General features: G+C 44.0%; 1 protein-coding gene across 4 annotated transcripts in view; it reads left to right on the forward strand.

The window, feature by feature from the left end:
- Nucleotides 1-22,503, forward strand: part of gripap1 (GRIP1 associated protein 1) — a 123,265-nt gene that overhangs the window by 79,224 nt on the left and 21,538 nt on the right. For all 4 annotated transcript variants that reach the window (XM_056273558.1, XM_056273559.1, XM_056273561.1 and 1 more), the window contains 6 exons: nt 5,727-5,822; nt 6,110-6,166; nt 6,292-6,391; nt 17,100-17,230; nt 17,658-17,774; nt 18,333-18,426. In XM_056273558.1, the coding sequence (XP_056129533.1) occupies nt 5,727-5,822; nt 6,110-6,166; nt 6,292-6,391; nt 17,100-17,230; nt 17,658-17,774; nt 18,333-18,426 (595 nt within the window). The remainder of the gene's footprint in view (nt 1-5,726; nt 5,823-6,109; nt 6,167-6,291; nt 6,392-17,099; nt 17,231-17,657; nt 17,775-18,332; nt 18,427-22,503) is intronic.

Below are 22,503 nucleotides of genomic sequence, written 5' to 3' on the forward strand. Positions count from 1 at the left end.
CCAAAATACATCCTTAAACCCAAGTCCTAACCCCAAAATTCACTCCGAACCCCAAGTCCTAACCCCAAAATTCACCCCTAACCCCAAGTCCTAACCCCAAAATACACCCTTAAACCCAAGTGCTAACCCCAAAATACACCATTAAACCCAAGTCCTAACCCCAAAATTCACCCCTAACCCCAAGTCCTAACCCCAAAATACACCCTTAAACCCAAGTCCAAACCCTAAAACACACCCTTAAACCCAAGTTCAAACCCTAAAATACACCCTTAAACCCACGTCCGAAGCTTAAAATACACCCTTAAACCCTAGTCCTAACCCCAAAATACACCCTTAAACCCAAGTCTGAATTTAAACCCAAGTCCGAACCCCAAAATACACCCTTAAACCCACATCCGAAGCTTAAAATACACCCTTAAACCCTAGTCCTAACCCCAAAATACACCCTTAAACCCAAGTCCTAACCCCAAAATACACCCTTAAACCCAAGCCCAAACCCTAAAATACACCCTGAAACCCAAGTCCGAACCCTATAATACACCCTTAAACCCAAGTCCGAACCCCAAAATACACCCTTAAAGAAAGTGAGGACTGGACAAAATGTCCTCACTTTGATGGTTAAAAACTCAAACTGGTAACTGGTAAACTCAAACTCACAAAGATAGAAGTACAAGAACACACACCCATCCACATTTAAGGGGAGGTATTAATATATATTGATGTAGAGGCAGTGTCTGATGTGTTTCAGATGAGATGTTTCATACCGCTGGTTTATTTTTATCACAGCTCGGCTTCATTAGTAGACAGCTGTGTTCCACAGAGACAAAGGGGACAGAGACATGAAGATTATAAATAAGTTTGTGTCTGACAAACAGACAGATAAAAGGCTTATCAAAGTGTTTGTCTGTGAGGGTGAGAGACTATTTGTAAGACATGTTGATGAATTTGCAGTTGTGTGTGTGGGCGGGAATTATGGGTATTTGTATTTGTCCACATTTTTGTATGTTTGTATGTGTGTGTGTTTTATATGTCCTCCCCCCTCTAATTAATCTGTGTTTCTAATTTAAGTGTTGTTGTCTCCATGGTAACACCCAGGGAGATTAAATCCTTATGGAAGTGCTAAACCAGATCAGAGGAGCCCTTTTCACCATGAACCCAGTGGAACCTGGTGTGGAGAATCCTAATTCACAGACTAAACCACCAGATTAGGGAGACGTTATCTAAACTCTTTCCAGCCAGGAAAAAGCCTCAGTATGTAGCACAAGTCTTGCTCAAGGACACTAGGAAAGGGTGCTTGACCATTCCCAGAGTCTAACCTCTGACTGTACATGCGGCGGTCTCTAGAGCTGTTAGGCCACATCAGCAGCCAATCATCTTGCAGTACTATCAGTGCCATTATATGCTGCAACACTCCAGCTGTCAATCATCTATTTCAAATCAGCTATTGGACAGTTACATGGTGATGCGGTTGATACTTTTCAACCTAGCAACCAATCCCTGGGCTATCTGCAACACGTCTCTGACCAATCCTGTTGCTAGGCTAGCTGTGCTCTAGCTGTGCTTTGTTTCCATAGAGACTGTTGATGTGTGTGTGTGTGTGTGTGTGTGTGTGTGTGTGTGTGTGTGTGTGTGTGTGTGTGTGGGTGTGTGTGTTTGCAGGAGAGCATTGAGAAGAACTCTCTGGAACATCAAGCGGAGATTGTAGAATTAAAGAAAGAACATTCAGCTGTGTGTGAGAGAGAGAGAGAAAGATGTGGCTGATTAGATCTCGTTAGTGGACTCAGAGCAGAGTGTTTTAATAGGAAAAGTTAATTAACCAAGGAGAAGTTAATTACAGGCCAGAGGTGAGCTGAAGTGTACAGTGTGTAGCAGACATGTCACCAGTCTGAACTCTCCGCTCAGCTTAAAGTGTACCACACTTTCCCTGTCTGTCACTCTCAACTCTGTCTGCCTGTCTGTCCGTCACACTACAGGTCTGTCTGTCTCTCTGCTGGTCTGTGTGTTCTGTCCAGGTGAGGACAGTCACCAGAGAGGTAACTTAAACCTGGTCTGACGTGCGCAAATAATAGTCGTGTGTTTTCAACATACAAGATTTAGTTTATTTCATTTTCATTATTATGTACCTGCAGACATAAATAAAATCAGAATGCCGTTTCTCCCAGCCCACAGCAGTGCAGCAGAAAAGATAAAAATACATATCCAAAAATTCCCTAGAAGCGATACTGCTAAAAACATAAAAACAGAGAGAACAAAATAAAAAAAGTACAAACAATTAACAGCACGGCCCATTAAAGTGCCATTTCAGTTAAATGTGACCGCCGGTGTCTCTCAGCGAGTGACCAGCACTGATGGGGGGGGGGGGGTTAGAGGGTAGGTGGATGGGCATGACTGTGGAGGGGGGGGACAGTTTGTTTCATTACATAGTTTTGTTCTAAATTGTCGGTGGTTTTTCAGTGCCATGCAGAAGTATTCAACCCGCTTGACAGTCGTCAGTAACTTCTGGACTATAAAAGATACTCACACAACTGTTCCTGAACAATATTATTTGTGTGAAGCCATAAGCTCTAACAGCATGTTCCCACAGCCAACACAAGGTATGCTTTATGTTTATTAGCAAATTAAAACTCAAACACAGTGCTTTGTGGGCGGAGCAGTGGCGCAGTGGTTAGCGTGGTCGCCTCACAGCAAGAAGGTTCTGGGTTCGAGCCCCGGCTAGTCCAACCTTGGTGGGTCGTCCCGGGTCGTCCTCTGTGCGGAGTTTGCATGTTGTCCCCGTGTCTGTGTGGGTTTCCTCCGGGGGCTCCACTTTCCTCCCACAGTCCAAAGACATGTAAGTCAGGTGAATTGGCTGTACTAAATTGTCTCTAGGTATGAGTGTGTGTGTGTGTGTGTGTGTGTGTGTGTGTGTGTGTGTGTGTGTGTGTGTGTGTGTGTGTGTGTGTGTGTGTGTGTGTGTGTGTGTGGGCGGGCCCTGTAATGGCCTGGCGGCCTGTCCACGGTGTCTCCCTGCCTGCTGCCCAATGACTGCTGGGATAGGCTCCAGCATCCCCGCGACCCTGAGAGCAGGATAAGCGGTTTGGATAATGGATGGATGGATATAGTGCTGGCATAAGTATTCAGCCCCTTGTGCTGTGAAAGCTCCAAGTTTACACAAATGACAAATTATTCCCAAAACAACCTCAGGTAGACACAATGGTACATGCACAATGGTACAGGTGCACAACCAGTGTGCACCTGTAAGATAGTAAAGTACCAGTCTGGTTTCTGGGTATAAAAGCACTCTGGGTGAAGTTCATTAGCTGGGCGTGAACTCCATCAGAACATGAAGACAAAGCAGCAGAATACTGAAGTAAGAGACAGAGTGATTAAAATGCAGAAGGAGGGAAAGGGACACAAAACAATATCCAAGTATTTGGATGTCCCACGGAACACTGTTGGATCCATTGTCAGAAAGTGGAAGCTGCATCACACCACCCAGACATTTTGTAGGACAGGCTGTCCCTCAAAGCCAAGTGTCCAAGCAAGACGTGGGCGGGTGAGGAAAGCCACACATGATCCTGCAGTCACTCTGAAGGAGCTCCAGAGGCCAGTGGCTGAAACTGGAGTAAATGTGCATGAGTCAACCATATCACGGCTCTCCATAAATCCCGCCTGTATGGGAGGGTGGCAAGAAAGAAGCCGTTGCTCAAAACTATGCACATAAAACCATGCTTGGAGTTTGCTACCAAGCATGAGAGAGACCCAGTTAGGATGTGGTTACAGGTTTTGTGGTCAGATGAGACAAAAGTTGGAGCTTTTTGGCCAAAACTCAAAGTGTTATGTGTGGTGCAAACCTATCACTGCTCAGTCCTAAAAAACACCCTCCCTACAGTGAAGCATGGCGGCGGCAGCATAATGCTATGGGGTTGCTTTTCAGCTGCGGCACTGGGAACCTTGTTCAAGTTGAAGGAAGAATGGATGGAGCTAAGTACAAGAAATATTGGAAGAAAACCTGTGCAGTCTGTCATAAAACTGAAGCTTGGGAGAAGGTTCACCTTCCAGCAGGACAACGATCCTAAGCACAAGGCTAAAGCAACAACGGCATGGCTCAGCAACAAAAAGGGGAACGTTTTGGAGTGGCTAAGTCAAAGTCCGGGCCTCAACCCCATTGAACATCTGTGGCACAGACTAAAACTCACAGTCCAGAGGCGCCATCCCACCAACCTGGAAGACCTGTACAAATTCTTCCAAAAACAATGGGCAAAAATTACTCCAGAAGAATGTGCAAAGCTTGTACATACTTACCCTACGAGAACCATGGCTGTTACTGCAGCACAAGGGCACTCTACAAAGTATTGATATATGGGGGTTGAATACTCATGCAGGCACTATATTTTAGTTTTATTTATGAATAAAGAGTCAGTGAAACAGCTTATTTTGGCTTTGGGAACATGCTGTTAGAGCTTATGGTTTCACAAAATAATATTGTTCAGGAACATGTGTGAGTATCTTTTATAATCCAGAAATTACTGATGACTGTTAAGGGGGTTGAATACTTCTGCAAGACACTGTAGTTGAGTTAATTAGAACAAAAAAATTAGATAATAATTTAATGGCATTTTTGGTCAGATGAATAAAGTCTGATAAAAACGAAGGGGAGACAGGTTTTTCTTTTTTATATTCTTGAATTAGAAATATCTGCACCATTTTCAGAGTGGTTTGGAAATGGGTGGAGAGATCGGATAGTCTGGATAAATTACATTTCCCCCCCCCTTTTTCTCCCCAATTGTACCCGGCCAATTACCCCACTCTTCCAAGCCGTCCCGGTTGCTGCTCCACCCCCTCTGCTGATCTGGGGAGGGCTGCAGACTACCACATGCCTCCTGTGATACATGTGGAGTCACCAGCCACTTCTTTTCTCCTCACAGTGAGGAGTTTCACCAGGAGGACGTAGCACGTGGGAGGATCACGCTATTCCCCCCAGTCCCCCCCCTCGAACAGGTGCCCCAACCGACCAGAGGAGGTGCTAGTGCAGCAACCAGGACACATACCCACATCCAGCTTCCCACCCGCAGACACAGCCAATTGTGTCTGTAGGGACGCCCGACCAAGCCGAGGTAACACGGGGATTCAAACCGGCGATCCCCATGTTGCTGGGCAGTGGAATACACTGCTACACTCTCCGGACAAATGATATCTGATAAGTGTTTAGGTCTTGTTGCCGTTTTTTCTCCATTTTAATGTCATCTAAAAGACCTTTTCATTACTCAGAACTGAATAAAGTTTAGGTGAAGTCGTTCAATTGTTTGACTCTAAAGGGACAGTGCTTTACTTGGGTTTGGTTGCTTACCGTTGACCCCAAAGTTCAAAGGTCACACTTGGGCACTTATAAACAAACCTATGTTACATGTTGTCTCATAGACATGTGAAGAGCTCAGCCTTTCAACTTCCAATTCTCTGTTCCTGTCACATGATGGAGAAAGCGTCTGATACATAATGCTAATCTAACTCCTCTCTCCCTCTTTCTCCTGCTCTGTCCATTCTTCTCTCTCGCTCTCTTGTTTCTCTCTCTCGCTCTTGTCTCTCTCTCGCCTCTCTCTCCCTCTCTCGTTTCTCTCGCTCGCTCTCTCATTTCTCTCTCGCTGTCTTGTTTCTCTCTCGCTCTCTTGTTTCTCTCTCTCACTCTTGTTCCTCTATGTGGGTATCTGCCTCTCTCTCCCTCACTCTGTCTCTATGTGTCTCTCCAGTTGAAGGTCTCAGAGATGGAGGAAATGAGGAGGCAGCTGATGGAGGTGGAGAAGGCGAGGGATGAACACAGTCATACTATAGGAAAACTCAAACAGGTGCGTGCTGTTTAAAGCCAGCAGACCCACAGCACAGCACAACTGTCTGGAAAAACACTGTCTGTAAACACAAGTGGCATTTTTCATCAGGTAATAATCCCTTCATCTCCACATGGACCACATGAGTCATGAGGTAAATCACCCTTAACCCTCACGAGTGAAGGGACTGTCCCAGCTACTGCTGCTGACGAGGACAACGATGTGATGATGCTCTTCATGAAGACTCAGCATCTATATCATACCTTGTCTGTCTATCTGTTGCCATGTGTGTGTGTGTCTGTGTCTAGGAGATAAAGGACACCGTGGATGGTCAGAGGATTTTGGAGAAGAAGGGCAGTGCAGCTGTGAGTTACCTTCATCTGGTTTTCCTGCAGTACTACATCTTTCTGTCTGTCTGTCTAACTGACAGGTCTGTAGCAGTCAGGCTGATTCTGTGTGTGTGTGTGTGTGTGTGTGTGTGTGTGTGTAGCTGAAGGATCTGAAGCGACAGCTGCAGTTGGAGAGGAAGAGAGCAGATAAACTTCAGGAGAGGCTACAGGAGATACTCACCAATAGCAAGACCAGAACAGGTACGCACACACAGGTACAGGAGTATACTGTAAATACAGGAGACTGTCCTGTAATCAGTGTTGTGGGTTCAACCACATCACTACACTGTCACATTCTGTTTCCTGTAGCAAGGCACTGGACCTGCCCACTCATTGGCTGTGATCATCCATCATAATGCTGGTGTCCTCTCCCACCTTACTGTGTAAACACAACATCACTGGCTCTGATCATCCATCATAATGCTGGTGTCCTCTCCCACCTCACTGTGTAAACACAACATCACTGGCTCTGATCATCCATCATAATGCTGGTGTCCTCTCCCACCTTACTGTGTAAACACAACATCACTGGCTCTGATCATCCATCTTGATGCTGGTGTCCTCTCCCACCTTACTGTGTAAACACAACATCACTGGCTCTGATCATCCATCTTGATGCTGGTGTCCTCTCCCACCTTACTGTGTAAACACAACATCACAGGCTCTGATCATCCATCTTGATGCTGGTGTCCTCTCCCACCTTACTGTGTAAACACAACATCACTGGCTCTGATCATCCATCTTGATGCTGGTGTCCTCTCCCACCTTACTGTGTAAACACAACATCACTGGCTCTGATCATCCATCTTGATGCTGGTGTCCTCTCCCACCTCACTGTGTAAACACAACATCACTGGCTCTGATCATCCATCTTGATGCTGGTGTCCTCTCCCACCTTACTGTGTAAACACAACATCACTGGCTCTGATCATCCATCATAATGCTGGTGTCCTCCCCCACCTCACTGTGTAAACACAACATCACTGGCTCTGATCATCCATCTTGATGCTGGTGTCCTCTCCCACCTTACTGTGTAAACACAACATCACTGGCTCTGATCATCCATCATATTGCTGGTGTCCTCTCCCCACCTTACTGTGTAAACACAAAGTCACTGGCTCTGATCATCCATCTTGATGCTGGTGTCCTCTCCCACCTTACTGTGTAAACACAACATCACTGGCTCTGATCATCCATCTTGATGCTGGTGTCCTCTCCCACCTTACTGTGTAAACACAACATCACTGGCTCTGATCATCCATCTTGATGCTGGTGTCCTCTCCCACCTTACTGTGTAAACACAACATCACTGGCTCTGATCATCCATCTTGATGCTGGTGTCCTCTCCCACCTTACTGTGTAAACACAACATCACTGGCTCTGATCATCCATCATAATGCTGGTGTCCTCTCCCACCTTACTGTGTAAACACAACATCACAGGCTCTGATCATCCATCTTGATGCTGGTGTCCTCTCCCACCTTACTGTGTAAACACAACATCACTGGCTCTGATCATCCATCTTGATGCTGGTGTCCTCTCCCACCTTACTGTGTAAACACAACATCACTGGCTCTGATCATCCATCTTGATGCTGGTGTCCTCTCCCCACCTTACTGTGTAAACACAAAGTCACTGGCTCTGATCATCCATCTTGATGCTGGTGTCCTCTCCCCACCTTACTGTGTAAACACAACATCACTGGCTCTGATCATCCATCTTGATGCTGGTGTCCTCTCCCCACCTTACTGTGTAAACACAAAGTCACTGGCTCTGATCATCCATCTTGATGCTGGTGTCCTCTCCCCACCTTACTGTGTAAACACAACATCACTGGCTCTGATCATCCATCTTGATGCTGGTGTCCTCTCCCACCTCACTGTGTAAACACAACATCACTGGCTCTGATCATCCATCATAATGCTGGTGTCCTCTCCCACCTCACTGTGTAAACACAACATCACTGGCTCTGATCATCCATCATAATGCTGGTGTCCTCTCCCACCTTACTGTGTAAACACAACATCACTGGCTCTGATCATCCATCATAATGCTGGTGTCCTCTCCCACCTTACTGTGTAAACACAACATCACTGGCTCTGATCATCCATCTTGATGCTGGTGTCCTCTCCCACCTTACTGTGTAAACACAACATCACTGGCTCTGATCATCCATCATAATGCTGGTGTCCTCTCCCACCTTACTGTGTAAACACAACATCACTGGCTCTGATCATCCATCTTGATGCTGGTGTCCTCCCCCACCTCACTGTGTAAACACAACATCACTGGCTCTGATCATCCATCTTGATGCTGGTGTCCTCTCCCACCTTACTGTGTAAACACAACATCACTGGCTCTGATCATCCATCATAATGCTGGTGTCCTCTCCCACCTCACTGTGTAAACACAACATCACTGGCTCTGATCATCCATCATAATGCTGGTGTCCTCTCCCACCTCACTGTGTAAACACAACATCACTGGCTCTGATCATCCATCATAATGCTGGTGTCCTCTCCCACCTTACTGTGTAAACTGTAAACACAACATCACTGCACATTGCCCATCTTGGGAGAGATGCTCCTCTGTTGCTCTCCATGAGGTTTCTTCCTGTTTCCCCCCTGTTATCAGTAGAACAAGCGAGCCAGTCATTATGACCGCTGTGGAGTTTAAACAAAAGGCACAGACCTGCGGCTCCCTGAATGGCCCTGAAATTGCATAAATTTGTATTAAAATGAGTTTTAGATCATCCATCCATTATCCAAACTGCTGATCCTGCTCTCGGGGTCGTGGTGATGCTGGAGCCTATCCCAGCAGTCACGGGGCAGCAGGCGGGGAGACACCCTGGACAGGCCGCCAAGCCATCACAGGGCGAGTTGTAGATCAATCGCACAAAAAAAGTTATGATAAGATCTACCTTAAATGACCATGAGCGGGTCGTTGTCATGTGTTGACAACTGTCAGTATTCATGACGTGTGTTGGTGGCATCATTTCCTTCATGAAGTTCACTGCTCTGTCCTAGAAACACACTAGCATCCTCCAGTGCAGACACATAGTCTAAACTTGATGTGTGATTATGTCCAACATGTCTGGTTACAGACGCCGCTACAGACGCACCATGACTACCACCGAGGCCTTGCGGTATTTACAGGTGTTGGACAGCGGCCGTTTAAATTGTTTAAAAATTGTATTAAAGTTGTTAAAATGTTAATTTTGGTGTCAGTTAGTTTCATAACAGACACACTAACATATGTAATGCATTAATATCTCAGCTGGGTATTTATCTTGACAGAATATAGAGTTTAAAAACCACCATGTTGGTTTTAGGTAGGAGGGAAATCCTGCCTGTTGTAGTGTTAAAGGGTTTATTTAGGGAGATGTTCCTTATCTGATGAGAGGGTCTGAGGGCAGGATGTTGTGTTGCTGTAAAGCACCTTGACGCACATTTGTAATATTGGGCCGTACAAATAAAATTGACTTGACTAGACTGAATCGGACACACACACACACACACACACACACACACACACACACACACACACACACACACACACAATTTAGAAGCTGTCTCACTATGGCTCTGCTTGACCCAAGGTTTTGTTTTTTGTTTTTGTTGGGGGGGGGGGACCAGCCTGGAAGAAGTCCAGAACTTTCTCCTGAATATTTAATATCACCCTGTGATTGTTAGAGCTGAGGTGGACACAGTGGCGTCTGCTACCATCACACACACACACACACACACACACACACACACAGGCAGGGCAGTCCTGTATAATTTATTAGAAGTAATGAAAGATTAAAAGACTCTTCAACTTAAACCTGAGAATCAGGCATTTAAAAGTAGGCCTCATATCTTCCTGCCTCCTCCCCTCACCTGCCTGAAAGAGACAGTCCTCCATCTTAATGGGACTCTTTACTGCTTGAAAGGGGCAGTCCTCCATCTTAATTGGACTCTCACCTGCCTGAAAGGGGCAGTCCTCCATCTTAATGGGACTCTCACCTGCCTGAAAGGGGCAGTCCTCCATCTTAATGGGACTCTCACCTGCCTGAAAGGGACAGTCCTCCATCTTAATGGGACTGTCTACTGTCTTTAAGGGACAGTCCTCCATCTTAATGGGACTCTACTGTCTTAAAGGGATGGTCCAGTATCTTAAAGGGACTATCCAAATCTTGGTGTTATGTTTGATCCCTGCCTTTCTATGATAAGCACATTAAAGAAATCACCAAGACTGCCTTTTTTCACTTACGTAACAGCTAAAATTCGGTCTTTTCTCTCCATGGCTGACGCAGAGACTCTGATACATGCTTTTGTTTCATCCAGACTTGACTTCTGTAATGTTCTGTTCTCAGGTCTGCCACATGCTAGTACTAAAAGTCTTCAGATGGTTCAGAATGCTGCTGCTAGAATCCTAAATAAATCTAGGAAATTTGACCATATTACACCAATTCTTGCCTCCCTTCATTGGCTTCCTATCCATGTTAGATCAGAATACAAGGTGCTTCTGCTGACTTATAAAATCCTAAATGGGCTTGCCCCATCCTACCTGTCTGATCTCCTTAAACCTTACATGCCATCTCGAGCTCTTCACTCTCAAAATACAGGGCTCCTGTGTACCAAAGTTAAAAAGAAGTCAACTGGTGGCGGGGCCTTTCCCTATCAGGCCCCGTTCTTATGGAATAACCTGCCTGCTGCCATCAGACAATCGGAGTCTGTTGAGTCCTTTAAATCCAAACTTTAAAACTCATCTTTTTGCCTTAGCTTACAATTAGCTGCCTTTAAGCTGAGTGCTTCACAACCTGTACTGGATGGTGGGTCAGTTTCTGTCTCAATGAATTTACCAACCACTGTTCTGCCGACAACATTATAGAGTATAGATTATGACTAGTTGATGACTTAATTGATTATGACTAATGACTGCAAACTGTTCTCTTCTCTCACATGGCTTTTCTCTCTCTCTGAATGATGTCTTCTCCTTTCTCTTTTTCTGTGTGACTGGTGTGATGTGAGTCTCTCTTGTGTGCTCGTGCAGTCGGTTCTCCTCTGTTTCTCTCCCTAATGTTTCTTCCTGGTTTTTCTCCCTGTTAAAGGTCTTTAGGTACTTGTTCCTTGTCCCATGAGAGGGTCTAAGGGCAGGATGTCGTGTTGCTGTTAAGCCCACCGAGGCAAAATTGTAATTTCTGATATTGGGCTACACAAATAAAACTGACTTGACTTGACTATCCACTGTCCTAAATGGATGGTCCACTCGGCTGTCAGAGGGACGGTGTCCTACCGTAAAGTAGCTTCTCTCATTCTTGCAGATCCCCTCCAGCGGTCCCTGAGAAAGTATTTAGAAAGTCAGGTCTATGAAGATGTTTGTAATCAGAAAGACAGTTCTGTTAAGATGTTTGGAATCAGAAAGACAGTTCTGTTAAGATGTTTTGAATCAGAAAGACAGGTCTATGAAGATGTTTGGAATCAGAAAGACAGGTCTGTTAAGATGTTTGGAATCAGAAAGACAGTTCTGTTAAGATGTTTTGAATCAGAAAGACAGGTCTATGAAGATGTTTGGAATCAGAAAGACAGGTCCGTTAAGATGTTTTGAATCAGAAAGACAGGTCTGTTAAGATGTTTGGAATCAGAAAGACAGTTCTGTTAAGATGTTTGGAATCAGAAAGACAGTTCTGTTAAGATGTTTGGAATCAGAAAGACAGGTCTATGAAGATGTTTGGAATCAGAAAGACAGTTCTATGAAGATGTTTGGAATCAGAAAGACAGGTCTGTTAAGATGTTTGGAATCAGACAGTTCTGTTAAGATGTTTTGAATCAGAAAGACAGTTCTGTTAAGATGTTTGGAATCAGAAAGACAGTTCTATGAAGATGTTTTGAATCAGAAAGACAGGTCTATGAAGATGTTTGGAATCAGAAAGACAGGTCTATGAAGATGTTTGGAATCAGAAAGACAGTTTTGTTAAGATGTTTGGAATCAGAAAGACAGGTCTGTTAAGATGTTTGGAATCAGAAAGACAGTTCTGTTAAGATGTTTGTAATCAGAAAGACAGTTCTGTTAAGATGTTTGGAATCAGAAAGACAGTTCTGTTAAGATGTTTTGAATCAGAAAGACAGGTCTATGAAGATGTTTGGAATGAGAAAGACAGGTCTATGAAGATGTTTGGAATCAGAAAGACAGTTTTGTTAAGATGTTTGGAATCAGAAAGACAGGTCTGTTAAGAAGTTTGGAATCAGAAAGACAGTTCTGTTAAGATGTTTGGAATCAGAAAGACAGTTCTGTTAAGATGTTTTGAATCAGAAAGACAGGTCTGTTAAGATGTTTGGAATCAGAAAGACAGTTCTGTTAAGATGTTTTGAATCAGAAAGACAGGTCTATGAAGATGTTTGGAATCAGAAAGACAGGTCTATGAAGATGTTTGGAATCAGAAAGACAGGTCTATGAAGATGTTTTGAATCAGACAGTTCTGTTAAGATGTTTGGAATCAGAAAGACAGTTCTGTTAAGATGTTTTGAATCAGAAAGACAGGTCTATGAAGATGTTTTGAATCAGAAAGACGGTTCTGTTAAGATGTTTTGAATCAGAAAGACAGTTCTGTTAAGATGTTTGGAATCAGAAAGACAGGTCTATGAAGATGTTTGGAATCAGAAAGACAGTTCTGTTAAGATGTTTGGAATCAGAAAGACAGTTCTGTTAAGATTTTTTGAATCAGACAGACGGTTCTGTTAAAATGTTTGGAATCAGAAAGACAGGTCTGTTAAGATGTTTGGAATCAGAAAGACAGGTCTATGAAGATGTTTTGAATCAGAAAGACAGGTCTATGAAGATGTTTTGAATCAGAAAGACAGGTCTGTTAAGATGTTTTGAATCAGAAAGACAGTTCTGTTAAGATGTTTGGAATCAGAAAGACAGGTCTGTTAAGATGTTTGGAATCAGAAAGACGGTTCTGTTAAGATGTTTGGAATCAGAAAGACAGGTCTGTTAAGATGTTTTGAATCAGAAAGACAGTTCTGTTAAGATGTTTTGAATCAGAAAGAGGTCTGTTAAGATGTTTAGAATCAGAAAGACAGGTCTATGAAGATGTTTAGAATCAGAAAGACAGTTCTGTTAAGATGTTTGGAATCAGAAAGACAGTTCTGTTAAGATGTTTTGAATCAGAAAGACAGGTCTGTTAAGATGTTTTGAATCAGAAAGACAGTTCTGTTAAGATGTTTGGAATCAGAAAGACAGGTCTGTTAAGATGTTTTGAATCAGAAAGACAGTTCTGTTCAGATGTTTTGAATCAGAAAGACAGGTCTGTTAAGATGTTTAGAATCAGAAAGACAGGTCTATGAAGATGTTTGGAATCAGAAAGACAGGTCTGTTAAGATGTTTGGAATCAGAAAGACAGTTCTGTTAAGATGTTTGGAATCAGAAAGACAGGTCTGTTAAGATATTTTGAATCAGAAAGACAGTTCTGTTAAGATGTTTTGAATCAGAAAGACAGGTCTGTTAAGATGTTTAGAATCAGAAAGACAGGTCTATGAAGATGTTTGGAATCAGAAAGACAGGTCTGTTAAGATGTTTGGAATCAGAAAGACAGTTCTGTTAAGATGTTTGGAATCAGAAAGACAGGTCTGTTAAGATGTTTGGAATCAGAAAGACAGGTCTGTTAAGATGTTTGGAATCAGACAGTTCTGTTAAGATGTTTTGAATCAGAAAGACAGGTCTGTTAAGATGTTTGGAATCAGAAAGACAGTTCTGTTAAGATGTTTTGAATCAGAAAGACAGGTCTGTTAAGATATTTTGAATCAGAAAGACAGTTCTGTTAAGATGTTTTGAATCAGAAAGACAGGTCTGTTAAGATGTTTAGAATCAGAAAGACAGGTCTATGAAGATGTTTGGAATCAGAAAGACAGGTCTGTTAAGATGTTTGGAATCAGAAAGACAGTTCTGTTAAGATGTTTGGAATCAGAAAGACAGGTCTGTTAAGATGTTTGGAATCAGAAAGACAGTTCTGTTAAGATGTTTTGAATCAGAAAGACAGGTCTGTTAAGATGTTTGGAATCAGAAAGACAGGTCTATGAAGATGTTTGGAATCAGAAAGACAGGTCTGCTAAGATGTTTGGAATCAGAAAGACAGTTCTGTTAAGATGTTTGGAATCAGAAAGACAGGTCTGTTCAGATGTTTTGAATCAGAAAGACAGTTCTGTTAAGATGTTTTGAATCAGAAAGACAGGTCTGTTCAGAAGTTTTGAATCAGAAAGACAGTTCTGTTAAGATGTTTGGAATCAGAAAGACAGTTCTGTTAAGATGTTTTGAATCAGAAAGACAGTTCTGTTAAGATGTTTGGAATCAGAAAGACAGGTCTATGAAGATGTTTGGAATCAGAAAGACAGTTCAGTTAAGATTTTTTTGAATCAGAAAGACAGTTCTGTTAAGATGTTTTGAATCAGAAAGACAGTTCTGTTAAGATGTTTTGAATCAGAAAGACAGTTCTGTTAAGATGTTTAGAATCAGAAAGACAGGTCTATGAAGATGTTTGGAATCAGAAAGACAGTTCAGTTAAGATTTTTTGAATCAGAAAGACAGTTCTGTTAAGATGTTTGGAATCAGAAAGACAGTTCTGTTAAGATGTTTGGAATCAGAAAGACAGTTCTGTTAAGATGTTTTGAATCAGAAAGACAGTTCTGTTAAGATGTTTGAATCAGAAAGACAGGTCTATGAAGATGTTTGGAATCAGAAAGACAGTTCTGTTAAGATTTTTTGAATCAGAAAGACATTTCTGTTAAGATGTTTTGAATCAGAAAGACAGGTCTGTTAAGATGTTTGGAATCAGAAAGACAGGTCTATGAAGATATTTTTAATCAGAAAGACAGGTCTGTTAAGATGTTTGGAATCAGAAAGAAAGTTCTGTTAAGATGTTTTGAATCAGAAAGACAGTTCTGTTAAGATGTTTGGAATCAGAAAGACGGTTCGGTTAAGATGTTTGGAATCAGAAAGACAGTTCTGTTAAGATGTTTTGAATCAGAAAGACAGTTCTGTTAAGATGTTTGGAATCAGAAAGACAGTTTTGTTAAGATGTTTTGAATCAGAAAGACAGTTCTGTTAAGATGTTTGGAATCAGAAAGACAGTTTTGTTAAGATGTTTTGAATCAGAAAGACGGTTCTGTTAAGATGTTTGGAATCAGAAAGACAGGTCTGTTAAGATGTTTTGAATCAGAAAGACAGTTCTGTTAAGATGTTTTGAATCAGAAAGAGGTCTGTTAAGATGTTTAGAATCAGAAAGACAGGTCTATGAAGATGTTTAGAATCAGAAAGACAGTTCTGTTAAGATGTTTGGAATCAGAAAGACAGGTCTGTTAAGATGTTTTGAATCAGAAAGACAGTTCTGTTAAGATGTTTGGAATCAGAAAGACAGGTCTGTTAAGATGTTTTGAATCAGAAAGACAGTTCTGTTCAGATGTTTTGAATCAGAAAGACAGGTCTGTTAAGATGTTTAGAATCAGAAAGACAGGTCTATGAAGATGTTTGGAATCAGAAAGACAGGTCTGTTAAGATGTTTGGAATCAGAAAGACAGTTCTGTTAAGATGTTTGGAATCAGAAAGACAGGTCTGTTAAGATATTTTGAATCAGAAAGACAGTTCTGTTAAGATGTTTTGAATCAGAAAGACAGGTCTGTTAAGATGTTTAGAATCAGAAAGACAGGTCTATGAAGATGTTTGGAATCAGAAAGACAGGTCTGTTAAGATGTTTGGAATCAGAAAGACAGTTCTGTTAAGATGTTTGGAATCAGAAAGACAGGTCTGTTAAGATGTTTGGAATCAGAAAGACAGGTCTGTTAAGATGTTTGGAATCAGACAGTTCTGTTAAGATGTTTTGAATCAGAAAGACAGGTCTGTTAAGATGTTTGGAATCAGAAAGACAGTTCTGTTAAGATGTTTTGAATCAGAAAGACAGGTCTGTTAAGATATTTTGAATCAGAAAGACAGTTCTGTTAAGATGTTTTGAATCAGAAAGACAGGTCTGTTAAGATGTTTAGAATCAGAAAGACAGGTCTATGAAGATGTTTGGAATCAGAAAGACAGGTCTGTTAAGATGTTTGGAATCAGAAAGACAGTTCTGTTAAGATGTTTGGAATCAGAAAGACAGGTCTGTTAAGATGTTTGGAATCAGAAAGACAGGTCTGTTAAGATGTTTGGAATCAGAAAGACAGTTCTGTTAAGATGTTTGGAATCAGAAAGACAGTTCTGTTAAGATGTTTGGAATCAGAAAGACAGTTCTGTTAAGATGTTTGGAATCAGAAAGACAGTTCTGTTAAGATGTTTTGAAGCATCATTTTTCAACATTCAGCTGCCTCGAAGGTTTTTCCCTCGTGACAGTCATGTGGAAGTGGAATGTCCAACGTCTTGGTGTTGGTGTTTGGCTCACTGACGTAATTGGGCGGTCGTCTACCTTACAGGTGCAGTCCACTGTGTGACAGGATGCAGGATGTTGGATGCAGTCATTTCAGCAGCAGGTCATTCACACAGTAGTTGTAACATGGTAATCCATCTGTAGTCTATGTGCTGTATCATATTTGTTTTCTCAGGCTCACATGTACCAGAAGGGTGTTAGAATACAAATCAAATCCTGAGTGGTGGATTGTAGTAAATCGGTGTATGTTTTTGTGTGTTCATGTGACTTTTTGTCAAGGTGTTGACAAAGCAGATGTTTTCAGTAATCAGCTGTAAGATAACCACATTGGCAGGTCATCCTGAAAGGTTTCAGTCTCACCCGAGGTTTATGGAGTTTAGATTAGAAAAGCTTTAGAAATCAAGTCTGATCTAATTCATCTGTCTGTCTGTCTGTCTATCTATCTATCTGTCTGTCCATCTGCTTGTCTGTCTTTCTGCCTGTCTGCCTGCCTGTCTGTCTGTCTGTCTGTTTGTCTAGGTTTAGAGGAGTTGGTCTTGTCGGAGATCAACAGTCCTAGCCGTACCCAACAAACAGGAGACTCCTCCTCTGTCTCCTCCTTCTCCTACAGGGATATGATGAAGGAGGTGCCACTGCCCAAGGAGAACAAGGTATTCACTTTACTACCTACTCCATGGAGAATGAGGTATTCACGTTACTACCTACCACATGGAGAAGAGTCTTGATACAGAGTATGATCAGCCAGTGTACTGGAAATGTCAGTAATGCTGTAGGGTGTGTGTGTGTACTAGGCCATGGCTTGCTTTCTGACAGTTGTAGTCACTCTCTCCCTTGAAGATCTTCTGTTTTTCTAGTTAGATATTCCATGTACAATGTGTGTGAGCCCCCTCCCCTCTGTCTGTCTGTCTGTCTGTCTGTCTGTCTGTCTGTCTGTGAGCTGTTAGCTGCAGATCAGGTTGGCATTGTGTTGTAGCTTTCTGCAGCTCTGACAGCTGTTAGCATGATAAAGTCCTGACACGGTGATGGCAGGATGGATGCTCTAACCCTTATCTCTCTCTGTGCATCTCGCTCTCTCAGTCTGGAGGGGGGAGTCCTCAGTCACAGCGTCCAGCAGACTTGTCTGATCATGAGGTGGGCGAGTTGTTCCAGAGACTGGCTGAGGTTCAGCAGGATAAATGGATGCTGGAGGAGAAGGTCAGGTGCTCCTGGGCAGGGCTCTGGATCAGGCTGCTGTACTGACAAGCCCCTGGTTGGCTGTTTCTTTGAAACATGCCCCTGGGTGGGCAGGGCTCAGAAGCAGTTAAACATATTGTTTACCTGAGGCAACTCTGTTACTTGGTGTACTAATAACTGAAATAGATTTCAGAGAAATATGTTTTTAAAATGTGATGACTCCTGACTGGGGAAACTGATGACATTTCTCGAACAAGGACTGACGTTTTTGGAGTTACTACCTTCCTTTGAAAAGTTGTATCATTTGCAGTAATGAAGTGTTAATATGAGACCCACGCTGATGTGTTAAGTCATTAAGCAGAGTAGATGATGGATATTCTGTGTCAGTCGGACAGGGATTTAACCAGTCAAACCAGTCAACCTACAAGTGATTTAACCAGTCAAACCATGTCTGAGTCTGCATACAGACTCCTTCAAACACTTTACTAACCACACATCCCATCCTGATGTGTTTTACATTACATGAGTCAGACTTCCACCTTACTCCCACAGACTATCTGTTTGGTTTGTTTGCTGCAGGTGAAACATCTGGAGGTGAGCTGTTCCTCCATGGCTGAAGACATCTGCAGGAAGAGCGCCATCATAGAGACCTATGTGATGGACAGTCGTATAGGTACACACACACACACACACACACACACACACACACAGGAATAATTACTTGTCTGTTTACCATGAAAAACTCTGTCTTATAGTATTTAAAGGTAGAATGAGTAGGATTTTCCTCAAAATCAGTGTATAGACTCAAAACAAAAATAATCCCTCTCAGTCATCACTTTTGACCCCCTATATGTGTGTAGCAGTGTCTGGAGAGACCATGTCCTCTACCTGTGTTTTCTCATTTTGCTGTGTACAGTACGTTTCTGGGTTTCTGTGTGTTAACCTGTGGGCAGTTGGTGTGTAACCCTCAGTCAATAACAGCATGCAGGGTGTGAGGGTAGGACTCTATAAAAATGTAGCAACGAGGGTGCCAGATCAGAAGCACGCATCCAAGAGGAAGCTACCACAATGGCGAACAGAGCGCCATAAAAGCCCAAATATAGCGAGGCGAAACGCCAAGCAGACAAAGTTCATTCCAAAACGAGAGTGAGTCTGGGGTTGGCTTTCATCCGCTGGTGAGCACTGAAGGAGAGGATGGGAATGAAGAGTGACACAGAGTTGGCCTTTACACTGGGATGTATTCTGGCAGCTGTGGTCAGGGGGTGTGCCTTTCTGGTGTCACTGAGCCAGGGGGGAGGGGCCAACTTTGAATGTTGTGTTTACAAACCGCAACGTTTGTCGGTTTGACACTCAGGACTTCAGTGCAACAGCAGAAAGGCTGAGGAATGAACTCCAGCGTGAGATCATGGAGGGGCGGGGTCAGCCAGTCACCCTCACAGAGAAGGAGGTGAGGCAGGGCCTGAGGAGGCTCAATTCATCCAAGGCCCCAGGGCCAGATCTCATTAAAGGGAAGGTGGTGAAGGAATGATCAGATGAGCTAGCCAGTGCTCTCCATCATCTCTTTAACCGCTCTCTGGGGGAACCTCATCCCTACACCGTGGAAGCATTCCAAGATAAGGCCTATCCCCAAGACCAACCACCCTGTAGATCTGATCGACTACCAACCTGTAGCTCTCACATCAGTCTTTGTGAAGTGCCTGGAGAGGTTAGTGCTACCCCACCTCCTCTCACAATTAAACCCCACCCATGATCCGCTGCAGTTTGCCTACATCAAAACCACTTAGTGGAGGAAGCGGTGATGACTATTTGCATACAGTTGCTTAGGAAAGCCACGCATATATGCCAGGATCCTGTTTGTAGATTTCTCCTCAGCATTCAATTGCATGCAGACTGACATCCTCTGCACCAAACTGCAAGAGCTCCAGGTGGATCCCTACATGATCCTCTGGATACTGGACTTCCTCCTCAAGAGGGAGCAGTTAGGGTCAACAGCTCCACCTCTCCTGTTACGCTCACATCCACCGGCGCCCCCCAGGGGACAATGATTTCACCAGTCCTGTTCTCAGTCTACACCAACAACCTGAGGGGCTCAGATAGTGTGATCATGGCCGTGAAGTTTGCAGATGACATGGCACTGGTCGACACCTCCAACAGCCCTGCCCACTTTGAAGAGAAGGCACCAGTGGTACGAGGAACACTTTCTCCAGACAAACATGAGGAAGATGAATGAGCTCCTCATAGACTTCTGGAGGAAGGCTGACCCTGTCCCACAGCTGACACGCAAAGGAGAGGTTGTAGAGAGGTCTAGCAGTTACAAGTACCCCGGGATCATCATCGACAGCGGGCTTACCTTCAACGATAACACACATAATCATCTTCAGAAAGTGCCAGCAGCGGCTTTACCTCCTACGGACACTGGGGCATCTGGATGTAGCTCCTCCCATCCTCTGTAGTTTTTACATCTGCCATATAGAGAGCCTCCTCGCCTTTTTTATTCTGGCGTGGTATGAGGGGCTCTCAGAGACCAATGAGGCCAAAGTGCGGAGGGGGATCACCTTGGGGTCCAAGCTCTGCATGGGGCAGTGCTCAACCCTCCGGTGGCTGTATGACCGGAGAACAGTAAAGAAAGCAAGTAAGATCAAAGGGACTTAACTCAATCTCAGCAGCTGCTTTCAGATAATGCCCTCTGGTAGGAGATATGTTGCCCCTGTATTCAAATCAAACAAGGGCAGGGCCAGTTTCATCCCCTCTGCTATTAGGCTCCTTAACAAACAACCCTATGGAACCCTCTTACCCCCACCACCTGGAAGAATGACCTGTCATGTTAACACCCCCCCATGCACACACACTCTCAGAATGAACAGAAAAGCTGTTAAACATCTTTTTCTGCTTTTACTGTGGTGTTATTTATTTTACTTTACCGTCTTGTCTGTATGTACTGACCTGAGCAAGATGTCCGTCTGTATGGAACCTCAAACCCTCCTCTCTGTACCTCAGCAGCAGGTACATGCTGCTGTTATGCTTCCTACCTGTCTGTCCAGTACTACCTGTCTGTCCAATACTACATGTGAACTCTAGCTGTGTCACATTTCTACAAGAGCCTCTTAACTGAAGCACTGCTGCTAAATATAGACCCTGTTATAGCAGGGTGACCAGGTCTCTCGCTCCACTTCTCTCCTTTTTGTCTCACATTCTCTCCCCTTCTCTTTTCATTGTCCCCCATTCCCTCTCTCTTCTCTCTCTCTCTCTCTCTCCCTCTCTCTCTCTTCTCTAACTCTCTCTCTCTCTCACCTTCCCTCATTTTCTCTAATCTGATATATTTGAGGAAGTCTGGCACTCTGGCAACTATCATGAATACATTTTCTCCTCGTACCTTCCCCTCCTCCTCTCCTCCTACTGTTTTTAATTTCATGTCTGACTGATTCAACACACAAACACACACACACACGAGCACCCTGATCCCATTGCAGTCCCATTAACATTGTAATAATGGTAAATCTAATGGGCAGAAAAACTGCAGAGCCAAGCTTCAACTCTCCCTGCAGTGTGTGTGTGTGTGTGTGTATTTGTATGTTCTTGTGTGTGTGTGTGTGTGTGTGTGTGTGTGTGTGTGTGTGTGTGTGTTCTAGACCTCTCTAGCGCAGTATAATTCTATCTGCCGACAGCCAGGTTGTTTAAAACACAAACGTGAGGGTTGACCCCAGCTGAAGCAGACTGTCTCTGTCCATCGCCCTCCATTTATGCTGCCTACACTGACTGTGTCCAGCCGGGGAGGTGTGGTGTCTTACAGTCTGTCCAGCCTGGGGGTTTGGTGTCTTACATTGTGTCCAGCCGGGGAGGTGTGGTGTCTTACAGTCTGTCCAGCCTGGGGGGTGTGGTGTCTTACAGTCTGTCCAGCCTGGGGGGTTTGGTGTCTTACACTGTGTCCAGCCGGGGAGGTGTGGTGGCTTACACTATGTCCAGCCGGGGAGGTGTGGTGTCTTACAGTCTGTCCAGTCGGGGAGGTGTGGTGCCTTACAGTCTGTCAAGCCAGGGAGGTGTGGTGTCTTACACTATGTCCACCCGGGGAGGTGTGGTGTCTTACACTATGTCCACCCAGGGAGGTGTAGTGTCTTACACTATGTCCACCCGGGGAGGTGTGGTGTCTTACACAGACTAATCAGGTAAAATGCTTGTGTGTCTTGACTGGACCACCATGCAGGGAGACGTGTGTGTTGGTAGTAGGCAGTACTCATAGTGTAAAACAGGACCAGCACTCTGTCACGGTTTCCTTCTGTTAGTCTGCCAGGGACACGAACAGATAAGAATCCTGACACACAGACAGGGAGGTGACAGTAACACTCAGCTGAATGGTCAGACCAGGCAGGGGTCAACACACAGGAAATCTGTCCAACAGCTGAGCAGATGGACAAGGGGCAGGCAGACAGGCAGAACAGGTTCAAAGTTCAAGTTGTAGTTACTGCTGGGCTTTGCAGTCCAGACAGGCCAACAGATCCAACAAGGGGCAGACGAGAAACCAGTTCCAGGAGACAGGCAGAGACTTCAGACACAGGTCGACTGGTAGAATGAGAGGTAACGGGGGGCGTCTGGGTGGCATGGCGGTCTATTCCATTGCCTACCAACATGGTGATTGCCTGTTCAAATCCTCGTGTTACCAATTGGGTGTGTCTGTGGGTGAGAAGCCTGATGTGGGTATGTGTCCTGGTTGCTGCACTAGCGCCTCCTCTGGTCAGTCGGGGTGCCTGTTCAG

The sequence above is a fragment of the Lampris incognitus genome, chromosome 2, assembly GCF_029633865.1.
Source record: "Lampris incognitus isolate fLamInc1 chromosome 2, fLamInc1.hap2, whole genome shotgun sequence".
Lineage (NCBI taxonomy): Eukaryota > Metazoa > Chordata > Actinopteri > Lampriformes > Lampridae > Lampris > Lampris incognitus.